Source organism: Hipposideros armiger, unplaced genomic scaffold, assembly GCF_001890085.2.
Source record: "Hipposideros armiger isolate ML-2016 unplaced genomic scaffold, ASM189008v1 scaffold_478, whole genome shotgun sequence".
NCBI classification, from domain to species: Eukaryota; Metazoa; Chordata; class Mammalia; order Chiroptera; family Hipposideridae; genus Hipposideros; species Hipposideros armiger.
This window is the reverse complement of record NW_017731828.1, coordinates 854,707-866,675: the sequence shown is the minus strand read 5'-3', so window position 1 is coordinate 866,675 and position 11,969 is coordinate 854,707. Positions and strand designations below refer to the sequence as shown.

The 11,969-nt window shown below is 47.7% G+C and overlaps 1 protein-coding gene across 1 annotated transcript in view; it reads right to left on the bottom strand.

The window, feature by feature from the left end:
- Positions 1 to 1,704: 1,704 nt before the first annotated feature.
- TMEM178B (transmembrane protein 178B) overlaps positions 1,705 to 11,969 on the bottom strand; it is a 346,196-nt gene continuing 335,931 nt past the window's right edge. Inside the window, exon 4 of the mRNA XM_019666781.1 lies at positions 1,705 to 11,369. Coding sequence (XP_019522326.1) covers positions 11,119 to 11,369 — 251 coding nt within the window. The 3' untranslated portion in view covers positions 1,705 to 11,118. The remainder of the gene's footprint in view (positions 11,370 to 11,969) is intronic.

Sequence of the window (11,969 nt, the reverse complement as noted above, 5' to 3'; positions counted from 1 at the left end):
CACAGAAATTCATCACAGACAGAAAACAAAGCTGTGCTTTTTTGGGAAAAGGAGAACCGGCCTGTTTGTCTCTGCGTGGCTACCCCCAGGCCACCCCCAGGGCATCCAGGCATAATGCCTCCGATAACCCCACCCACCCCTGCAGCACAAATGCACAGGACCTGGTGGGAGCAGCGCCCCAACCAGCTCTTCTGCCCCGCCAGGCAGAAGCTCTTTGACCCCACCTGCTTTTCCCTGGAGGTAAGAGGGCTGAAAGGCTTGCTCGCTTCTTAAGATCAGTAGGGCTTCCATTCTTTCTCTCATTCAAGGGACATTACTACCGAGGAGGGGAGGGGACCCTTAGGATCCTGGCCTCCCCCTTCTTCAAGTTCTTCTCCACTCATTAAACCTTTCCTGTCACCAGTCTATAAGGCTCTTACCTTTGACCAGCACTTACTTTTGAGACATTTTACTATTTGTTTGCATTGCTTCCAGGATGCTTTTTTTTCCCCCCCAAAATAAATTCTACTGCTCACATTAGTGTTCCTGTTTCAGATTAAACCTATGCACGCCTTCGTGTACCAGGCCCAGTGCTGTGCATATCTTTCCACTCGGACTCCCAGCCTGGCACTCATCGCTACAGTGAAAATAATACACACACCTACCTGACTGCTATGCAAATGTACCACAGAAATGTGGCAACATCCTTCCATTCAGGGACGCCCCCTTTCCCTAACGGACATCTTCCCATTGGTGCTGAGCGTCAATACCTCTCCCTATGTGTGGGGAATTGTCTGCCCTATGAATCTTGGTGCGTGTGGGGCAGAGCCCACCACCCAAAGAGAACCTAAGGGCTCTAGGTAGTTTTTCCTGGCACCGTTGGACAGCGCATGGCCTGGGATTCTGATGCTGGGGCTACCAACTGAAAGAAGTGGGGAGCTGGGGTTCATCCTGGTGAAGGGAGCAGCATACTCACCTATGGTCTCCAGGGCTGCAGCAGCCAGCCAGCTGTGGTGTCCAGTCCAACAGTACCACCGGAGGGGTCCAGACTGGCCTGGGCTGCGATTCTGACAACCCAGCTGCTCAGTCCTTCTTGCCTGCCCCAGGCACTTCCAGCTACCCATTTCCTTTCAGTAAATTACTTTCCTGCTTAAACCAGACAGAGCCAGTTTCTTTTCCTTAAAACGAGAGATGCTGACGGACACATATTTCCCTTTAAAAAGCCCCTGCCTGCTATCATCTTGCCTTTTCCCCTAGCATCCTACCCAGCCGTGAGCCGGAAACTTCTAAAAGCCACGTGGGGATAGAAAGGAACAGTGATTCTAAGTTAGGGACAGAGATGATGAAGACATGAGACAAACTTGTCCCTGATAGCGAGGGAACAGGTTGAGGGATTGGAATGTAACCAGTAATTCCAGCATCTCATAAAGCCTTTTAAAAACATTATTAATGCCAGCAATAGGAGAAAAAGAACAATTGTTTCCTTCTTTTTCTCTTCGAATCCCTTTCCATTTCCCTCCCTCAACGCAACTCTAAAAGCATGTACCTCTCTGGCTTAGACGTGCTTGAAGTGCTGACTGTCTATTTCCTTCAGGATTAGAGTTTTCTGCTATCTACCTAGGACTTGTTCTATTTTTTTTTCCTGCTCAAAAACCGAGGGAAAAAATATTGTTCTCCATCAAATACTGCAGCGTCTATCCCCCGTCCCCAAGCAGACACAATCGCTTAAAACACACAACATGATCTTCTTTATTTAATTGTTTAATCAGTTTACATTCCACAACTGACAGGTTATTTATTTTTATTTTTTTCCATGAACAAGTCATTTAATTAATTACCAGACACTTTTTTTTTCTTCAATCGATGGAAATACAATATTTCTGCCAATTTGAAAAAGAAAATTGCACGATGCAGTCAGTGTCAGTGAAGTCCCCAGATGCGTTCGGCTTTCTTAGTCCTTGCAAAGTCACCGGAATCTGGCAATTTCCCTTCTCATCCCCCCTCCCACTCCCCTGCGAAATTCACCTCTCAGAATAGCACGATAGTTTCAAGCTCTGGTTCGGATCACCTTTCCTGTAATTAATTAATTATGAGAAGGAACAGACAGTACAGTAGATCTGATAAGATGTAGCATTCTTGTTAAAACAACACATTTATTCACATTGTATCAGAACAAATTAACATAATATTGAATCTTATTTTAGCACCAATAACCACAGGAACTGCTACCTCCGAGGGCAGAGGCTTGCTGGAATCCTGCAGCACACACCACTCCTGTCTGACCAATCAGAAAGCACTATGCAAATTAAAGTAAAGGTAAATAAATTTATACTGACTGAGCAATAATCTGCTGGACCAGAAACACTCCAGGTGTTGGAGGGTTTTGTCGGCTATGGTCCCTGTCTTATGACCATATATAAAACATACTCACCAACTCAGCTCATTTTCTTTCTCTCAGTGACACAAGACTCAGAATATTGTATTTTACATGAGTCAAACCTTGTCCTACTGGCTCTTTGATAGGCTTTGAGAATGAGGGGTTGCTTGCTTACATGTTATTCTATTCTCTGCACTAAGATCTCGCGACTTGTCTTTTTCCCCTGAACCAAAGAGGTTTCTTCAAACCTAAGGAAAGTCTCCGGGAAGGAAAGAGAGGTGGCAACGGTGGGCCGAGTCCCAGTGCAAAAGGACACAGCTTGTCACTGCCACCTCCTAGGAGACCCAGTCTGCCCGTGGCCACTGCTTTCTTTCCCCAGTACATCCTCTTTTAGCATTTGACTTCAAGATACAAATTCAAGGAAATGAAGGGATTGAGAAAACAGCTCCCAATATTGGTGTGATGTTATTAGCAGGGGACTAAACCAGGTGACAAAGATTGTGGAGATCTTTATTCTTGACAAAGAGAACGCCTATCTTACCATGGCTCCCCTCCCCATGGTAAGATAATGGGTGTCTGGATAAGGGATAAGCTGAAGAAAGTGACCTGCTTTGGCCTCTAGGATCTCAACAGGTCACTGGGGCCATGCCCGGGGACAGTGCTGACGCCCCTCTGGGGCAGGTGTGACATGTATTTGAAAAGCAATGGTCCTCTCCTCCATCTAAGCAGGTAGAACAAAACTTCCAGAGGCCAGGATGGACATGGCTCCTGTGACTTCTCCTCTGGGCCAACCAGCCTCCAGCCTGTCAGCTGTGAGCCCTGAGTGACTCCCCTTCAGCCTCGTAACAGAGTCTAACTCTTTGCTGTCCTATATGGTAGCCAGAAGCCCCATGTGGTTATCAAAGCCCTGAAAATGTGGCTGATCCAAACTGAGATGTCTTCTAAGAATAAGATTTATATTGAATTTCAAAGGCTTCATTAGAAAAAAAAACCAAAAAGGGACATAAAACACTTCAGTACATTTTTATATTGATTCCATGATACAATAATAACATTTTTGATATGGGCTTAAAATTAATTTTACCCGTTTCTTTGGACTTTGAACACTGGGGCTACTATTTTCATCACTACTTGAATGATCTTTAAACTTACTTATATGGCTTGCATTGTATCTGTTGGACAGCACTGGCTTAAACTGCCTTCCTGAAGCTGCTCGCAGAGATGATGGCTGTGGACTATCGGAGAGGAGGGAGGTGTGGATGGACGGCGCCATTGAGTGGGAGGGGTTAGGTCACTGCTCAAGCCTGGGTCAGCCCCCTCCCAGGGCAGCTAGTCCTCTCAGTCGTGGAGGACGCAGCTCTTGTGTTATAAGACTGCCCACCCTGTTCCTCTTTCTGACTTCCTTTTACTTCAGGGTGCCCTGCTTCTTGGGGTGTCTTGTCTGCTGCCATGCCAACGATGCTCTGTGATTCTGCCGTTTCCTCATCAAAAGGTTTCTTTATCTTACTCCACTGCCAACCCACATCTGCTGCCCACCCCCTGTCAGTGCTCTCTTCATTTTGATTTGGTAGCATCCCTTAGCCAGACTCCCTGCGTCTGACATCACAAGCCTGGTCTGTCTACTGAGTCATAGGTTACAAAGCAATTCACACACATCATCTCCTTTGAGAGGCTTTCTCCTACCCCAGCACAGCAAAGCTCTGTCAGCAACAATAGTAAAACATCACCTAAGTGGGTGGGAAAGGCATCTGAGAATGAAAAGGTAGGTCAAAGGCTTTGGACTCGGAGCGCACACTGGCGGTTAGCTTGAGGTTACTTTCTCAGGACTGAAAGAGTGGGGCGAGAGGAGCAAGAAACGTCCCTCCATGCAATAAGCACACACCAGCATGGGCTCGAAGCCTCTCCAAAAATAGCAGCAGAATGGCCAAGGGGATACGGTGCTCCAGGAGTCCCAGAAGGCACCCCCCCTCCCTGTTTGGCTGAGAGGACACAGAGACATGGTGAGGTAACAAGACGTGCCCGTGGCCCCGAGGGAGCCAGTGACAAAGCTGCTAATGCGACCCCAGGATCAGGTCTTGTGTTGACCTTCGCGATCTCCTTCCCATCAGACGCTGATGACTTGCTTTTACTTTTGGAAACTAGATTCACTTTAAAGGCAAAAACCTTGAGAACAGAGAGTTACAAGCAGACACTAAGTGACTGTCGGAGAAACAACCAGAAAAAAACCTCCTGTGCCAATGGCTTCCTCCCCTTCCAACCCCACCCAGTCAGGGTTTTAGGGCGGTCCACATAAGTCCTCAGAAAACTGAGAGCTACGTCAATGCATTGGTTCAGTTTCAATTCCCTCCCCCTGATTTTCAGTTTCCACTTTTATTTGTACATTTTTACAGATAGTCTTGAACAGTGAAACAGTCACACTGTGGGTGGAAATGGGAAAGGAGGATGGGAATAGGTTAGCGGAGGCTCTCTATGAGAACGGCATCGTCACATTCACAACATCGCAGGCACCCTGACACATTCAGGCTAGAAAGGATCTACAGGTGACCCGGAAAGGATGGGAAAGGCTTAGCCAGAGGGAGAAACGGGAGACAGGAGGCGGGCACAGAATCCCCAAGGAACCACACCCAGTCCTCAGAGACTAGCAAAGGAGTTGCAGTTGCCAGGGCTGAGATCTGTCAGAGTGAAGCCAGGGTTAGCTACCAAGCCTAATGATTCCACCTGTTTCCTGTTTCTCAGTAGTGAACAAACATCCCCTCTGCCTGGGTGATTCCCCCATTCCTGGTGGGGCTCTATCCACACAGGAAGCAATGATGTGGCCTTCCCTTAGAGAAGGTCTCACCCTAATACCGAAACCTGATCCCCTGCAAAGCAGCATGGGTGCAGACACTTCTGGAAGTGCATCCTTGTTTAGAACCTAGAGTTCAGTTTTTCCCAGACAGAATCACACCCAGAACCTCTCCTAGCAAACGCACCATCCTAAGGACTTCCTATGAGAACCCATGAGTCTGATGATACCATCTGCTCCACTAACGGACAACAGAGAGCTCAGTTCCTTGAAACTTGTTTCCATCTTAAACTTAACAGACCATTAGAGTCTGATTTGCTACCACTACTCGGGCATGAACATCTAGAAACCATGTTAGGAGGATGGTCAAAGAAAAACAGTAAGGCACTGACCGTGTGCCTTGGTTAACAGTGAACTGTTTCAGCTCATACGTGCTATTTGCCCTGTAGGGTTTACTCATTCCGCCACCTCTGGGAATAATCAAGAGGGATTAAGAGTGCCCTTTGCACAATAGGCTTTGGACAAAATGCAGGAAGCCTGGGAATGGGTAAATTAAGGAGCCACGTTCTCTGAGGGGCCTGAATGACGGAGTAAAATGCCACGTGCTTCAGTTGACAGGTAGGGTCCTGTTCAATAGTCAAGATAATGTCTCACACTAGGTTACCCTTTCAGCAGCGAGGCACAGCAACTATGAAGGAATTCCGTTCAGTGGGGACTCTGCTTCTGCAGGAGAACAGTGCATAATTTATGTGACACTTCCTGTTTGCAAATCACTTTGCAGTGTCTTTGTCACCCTTAATACACTCTGAGGTAAAGTGTTATCACTATCCTCATTCTGTGGATGAGGAAGTTCAAGTATGGAGAAGACGCAGTGCCCAGAGTCACAAATCATTTTAGCGCAGAGCTGAAATGAAATTTACAGTAACTCGTACAAGTGTAGCTTCATTACTGAGTTACTCTGGCTTCAGTGTTCTTACACCTATAATTAGATTGAGATAGCACTCAAAAAGAAAAAAAAAAAAAAGAAAGAAAAGAACAAGAAGAAAATAAAAAATCCCAAAGTAGGAATCTTTTAGCCTCCGCCACTAAGGTCTGACATTGAACTTCTTCACAGGCATCTTTGCTATCTGTGGGGGCTCAGAGCCCCGTGCTCCTGCTGCCATGACACAGAGTCAACTCCACAATGACCAGTATGGCCCTACGACCACGGACTGCCCTCCCAGTCCTGACTCATAGAGACAACTGCTGACTGGGAAGTGTTGGGGCAACAAACATTACAATGCCTCTGAGCAATGGCATTATGAGCAATCTTTTAGTCTGCTTTCGTATTTTATTTTTCTAATTTTCCATAATGAGTGTGTATTATTTGGGGGGTGGAATAATAGCCAATAATAACATAGTCTAAGAAATAACATTAACGCGTAAGAAATATTCTGCATCATGGCAGCACAATGGAAAGAGGGCAACACCAGCCATAAGCTTACTTGCTTAGAGGGACAGAATCGTTTGTGTTCCATCACCTCAGGTGGGCTTGTCTAAAAAATCTGTCCCCTTCGTCTATCATATACCAGCTGGAAGACAGCACAGAGGCCAACCTGGCAGGTACACAGCAAGTATTTTTATCTGTGGTGCAATCACCTCTCATTCTGACTCTCCCTATTTCCCTGGAAAGGGCTGGATGTAGCTACTGGGATGGCTGGTCTCTGGAGCACTGGGGCCATTTTCAGAAAATCGGCTGCACTTTAGCTACAAGAACCAACTAAACGTCCCATACAAACTACACCAAGATGGCCCAAGAATCTTTCTTCCCACTCCTTCTCCCCAGGTACTTGAAAATCCGTTCATTCACACTCTCAGAATAAGCCAGGTGAAGGAGTCAATTCTAGAGGTCCCGGGTGAAGTACCTGTTTCATGAATGGAGATCAAAGCAAGACATCTCCCCACTAACTAAGGACAACTAAACACAGCACTTTCATCTTAGGCCTGTTATGACTATGGATAAATGTTAAGATGGAGGGCCCTGTCTCAGAGTCTTGGGATATCTTCCTCCCTGATCACCAACAAGACAACATATCCAAATGGCACCAGGGCCCAGGGTGCTGCATGTGGACATACGGTCCGGGAAGGCTTTGTCTTGATTTGACGGAGTTGTCAAGTCTTTGTGACTTCATGATCCCTGAAGTTGAAAGGGCAGACTTGTTGAAAGGCTGGGGCTTATAGGAGGGGGGAAGCTAGAACAGGCATATTTAAACATTTTTTATATTTTGAGGCCAGGGAGCCACAGGCCTCCTCATAAAACCGACAGCCATAGGAAACAAGGGAGGGGCCGCTCGGAGTGCATGGACCCCTCAAGAGATGAATTCCTTAAGTATTTTACTTGGCCAAAGCAGAAGGAGCGTGGAAGTGAGTAGAGAGAGGGAAAGGAAATAAAAGAAGAAGCTATAATTCCCAAAACGGGGAGAGAAAGAAATAGGACCTCTTTCCAGGCAGACACTCCACTTTTCTGAATCCCCAATATCACAGGGTAAGGAAGGAAATAAAAGCTGCAACGGCCCCCATGCTCAAGGTTGACATGGATGGAGCTCAAGCCACACATGGTCTTAAACCTCGCATACACACCTGTAAGGGATCTGAACTTAACCTGGGGTGGGGTTGGGGGCTTTAGGAGGTTGTGACCCTAAATCCCACAGGTCAGGTTCTACTTGGATCTGGAGTTGGCAGAGTCTGACTGAAAGAGTCTATGGTCCAGGTTCCCTGCCTTCTCCTTCCTCTCATCTTTCTCTTCCTCCTTGGCCTCCTCACAGCATGAAGCTTCAGTAACTGCTTGGAATGGCAGGGTCTTAATCTGGGGTCCACCTCTTATGCTGGAGGGGTCAAGTTCACCTGAAAAGTTCTCCCATTGTCCAGGAGTTGCCATCTGTACAGGGCTTCCAGCCAGGACAAGTGGCTGGGCATTTATTGGGTCCCACACAGGATCAGACCCCAGAGTGAGTGTATCTGTACCTATCTGGCCCCACTATCAATAAATAAATAAATAAATAAATGAATAAATGAATAAATAAATAAATAAATAAATAAGGGCACCTCAAAGCTCTTGCCCTGAAGGTGACTTGAGCCCAGATGGTTTACTTCTTTCCCAGGAGTCCTCGTAACATTTCAGGAAGGTTCCAGGGGGATGCAGTAATCTGTGTTAATGGCCTATCCTAAAGATTAGTAGTTGGAGAGAGTGGAAATTTATGGCAAGCGTGGCATAAAAAAAGAGTGTAAATAATGATAGGTCTGTGAGGCAATATCCTCAACCACGGTTACTAAAAAAAAGTTTAAATGATTGACAGCAAGTTGCTCCATTTAGAATTCTTTCCCCCATTTTCCTGCAACTGGAGAACAGCTGGAATTTGGGTCTGGTCACAGATAAGCCCTCTGCCCCCAATGGACGCTCACGGACACCTGTGTCTTTCTGCTCAGTGGAACCCATTCAAGACACTCGAAAGGAAGACACGAGGCCTCTCAATCTGAGATACGTCTCCTCACTTCTCCTCAAGCCCAAGTACATCCTTCCCCTTAAGAGAGAAATCTAACTTTTCAAAGAAAAATTTTAAACAATTCCCTGTATAATTGAAAACCTGGGTTTTTCCGAAAATGATTTCCCTTTTTATAGAATAAACCCCTTGTTTTAGAAACAGTCCTTAGCAGCCCCATTGGAAGCTAACAGCGTTTCCTGCTACCCATCTCAGCCTTCGTCTTCCACCACACCCATCACAGGGCATTAACGCACAAGAACTTCTGCAAAAGCCAATCAGTGTCGCTGGCAAGGGGGTCTTGGAGAGTACACCCACACCCGCGGCCAGGTACATGTGGACACAAACATAACAAAATGGACCAGAGAGTTACACACACACACACACACACACACACACACAGACCCACATTCAGGCCCACTCGTGCCCACCAGATGTCCCATCAGATGTGAATCACACACACACAACCAGAAAGAGCAGGTGACGAGACAGGCAGGACTCGTAGCCTGGTGGATGGAGGAGGGAGAAGCTGTGTGGTCTGTAGGTGAGAAAAGGCGGAGCCTGGTAGGAAGGTGGATGGAACAGAGTGCACGGGAGGGAAGGAAGACTGCTGGGTGGCTAGCAAAGGCCCCAATCACATTGACTTGGGAAGCGACTGACTTCTCGGCTACATGGCTGACCCACGGCTGTACGACCCAATGGCTGCACAACTTGGGGACTCTCTCCTTGCCTCCCCAGGGCTGCTCAGCCCAGCAGGGTCACTCAGGTGCTCCTGCCCACTCTTTCAGGCTGGCTTCCTTCCCTACAGCTTTCACGACCCTCTGGCTGACTTCGGAGCAAGCATCACCTGCAGGGCCAACCTGCTCCAATGAGCCTGAGACACTGGGCTGGCTTTCTGCCACCTCTGCTTTGGGCGCTAGCCACTAGGATGGCTGCTTGGGGATTCATGGCCTGGAATATCAAGAGGGAAAGGGAGAAGGTGGGAAGAGTCAAAGAGTTCTACGTGAATTTACACAATATCATACAAACTTAGCCCATGGGACATGGAGGTACTCTCTCTGCATGGGACCCATTTTCTTTCATCTGTACAGAAGTCGCCCCTAGGGAAGGGGGAGATGTCCAGTGACAAAGGGCAGCTTCCATGATGGGGAGGGAAAGGTCTCGTTCGGTAGACGTATAACGGCAACAGAGGCCCCGTTCCTTCTCCCTGCTGAACCGTGCTCCCCCACTTCTCCCACGGCTTTTGTGCCCAGCTGTGTCTTGAACTTCCAAAGTTAGAGGACTGAGTCCTGTGGCGTCCCAGGACTGTGACGTGAAGAAGCACAGGAACCTTTGCCCAGCGATTGTGTTCTTGGTTCTGCCCTCTGGGAATTTCAGCTGCACTAAAAATAACAGGAAAATGCAACGCGAACAAGAAAACCCCACACTCTGAAAACACCCGCCACACGCACACGCTCCGGGGATGGGAAGCTGCAGAACTGGCACCCAGGTGGGTTTGCCCCTCATTATTCCTCCTGGATCTCGGGGCCTCCGTGCTGGGCCACGAAACCACCACGAAGCATAGACAGACAACAGTTAACAATGCAGTATGTGCGTTTAAAACGGTGAAAAGAAGAAGAAGAAAAAAAAAGGAAACCACCTGAAGTAGTTACACACTCACGCCCACATGCACACACGCGTACGCACATCACAGCATTACTCCAAGGCTCCCATCTGCCCGGGGGGGTGCAGTGGGGTGAGGGCAGGGCAGCCTCTTGTTTAACTGGGTGTAAGGCAGCTGGAAGGTACGACTGGGTTTTCTGAGCATCCGCTGAAGGGTCCTTCGATCGATGCAGACCTTGCCACTCAGCACGTTGTTCTCTCCTCCTCCCCGCCTCTAAAACTTTGTCCAACAGTTTGGCAGCAAAGAGAAAACTTCCTTCTTGGTTTCTCTTCCACTTTTCGTGTGTCGCTGGTAGGCCAGGAAGGAAATCAGAACAGGGAGAGCAGGAGAAGACGTGGTTCTCCAAATGGCCTCAAAGATTTGGTTACATTCTATGAACTAAGGGCTTTGTTTGTGATATGGTCGCTGTTGGGGTGGTATCCGCTCCTCCTGGCCCAGTGGGTGGCACTGCCTTCTCTCCGTCTGTGCCGGCTCCAGACCACTGGCACTGTCCCTTCCCCGCCCACCACCCCGTCCTTGTGAGTGACGGGAATCAGGACGCTGTCGCGAGTGGTGATGCTCGCTCTGTCGTCAAGAAACCATGGAGCCAAAAGTTAAGAATTGATGGAAGAGCCACACGATGGGGACGCCTCCCCCCATCTCGGTGATGAGGCAACACAAAGTCCGGCGAGATGCGGGTGCCTGAGCCAACTCAACGCTACCTTGGCACTGGCATCACCTTGGTTTAGTTTTGTTTTATATATGTATATTATATATATATTTATATATATATATATATGTGTATGGGTTTGTTTTTTTAGCACACTGTCCCATTCTCGGGTCTGGATTTAGGGCAGTTGGTCCTCGGGACAGGTTGGACAGAAGGGGCCAACGTACAGAAGAACCCCGAGATGAGGGTGAGGCCCAGGCCCCCCCACGCACAGAACATGGACCATCCGTAGCCATGGCTGATGTCATCGGGGAGTCCGTACAGGTAGCGTGGGTAGCGTGAGAGCTCAAAGTTGATCCCGGCCACACAGGTGCACAGTGAAATGATGCAGAAGGTTCCTGAAGAGCAAGGGGAGGAAACAGGGGGTCGGGGGGCGGGGAAGGGAGAAGGAAAAGGGAAAAGGAGAGGGAGAGAGAGAAAGAGAGAGAGAAGTGAGGTTTAGTATAGTTTCAATTTTCTTGAGTCAGAAAAAAAGAGAAGGTCCAGGTAAGAGTAACCTGATAACAAGACCCGTATCTAGAAATCTTCATGGAGACGAGAGTGGTATTAAGGGATCAAGCCCTCCTTGCTCTCCACCAACTGCCCAGTCTTGGACAAACGCGGGAAGTCTCTCCTTTAGGAAAATACTAAATAAATGTCGTGGTCGAGTATCGTGGAGGGTGGAGTGAGGCAGAAGAGTCTTCAGTTCATTTATCTAAAGCGTTTAAAAATACACTTTCTTTGGAGACACAGAAAACACCCCAGTTGCTACTTCTTTAAAGAGAAAATACATATCTTTAATGTTTTTCCTCGTATATATAACCTTATTACAATATTGGGTTTTCCTTTAATCCATTCACCAACAGGTCACCCAAATCCTGGAAACCCTTTCCTGTGTCCTGTAAGACATCATTTGCCAAAGTGTTCTCCATGGCACACAGACTCTATGAGATACTCCT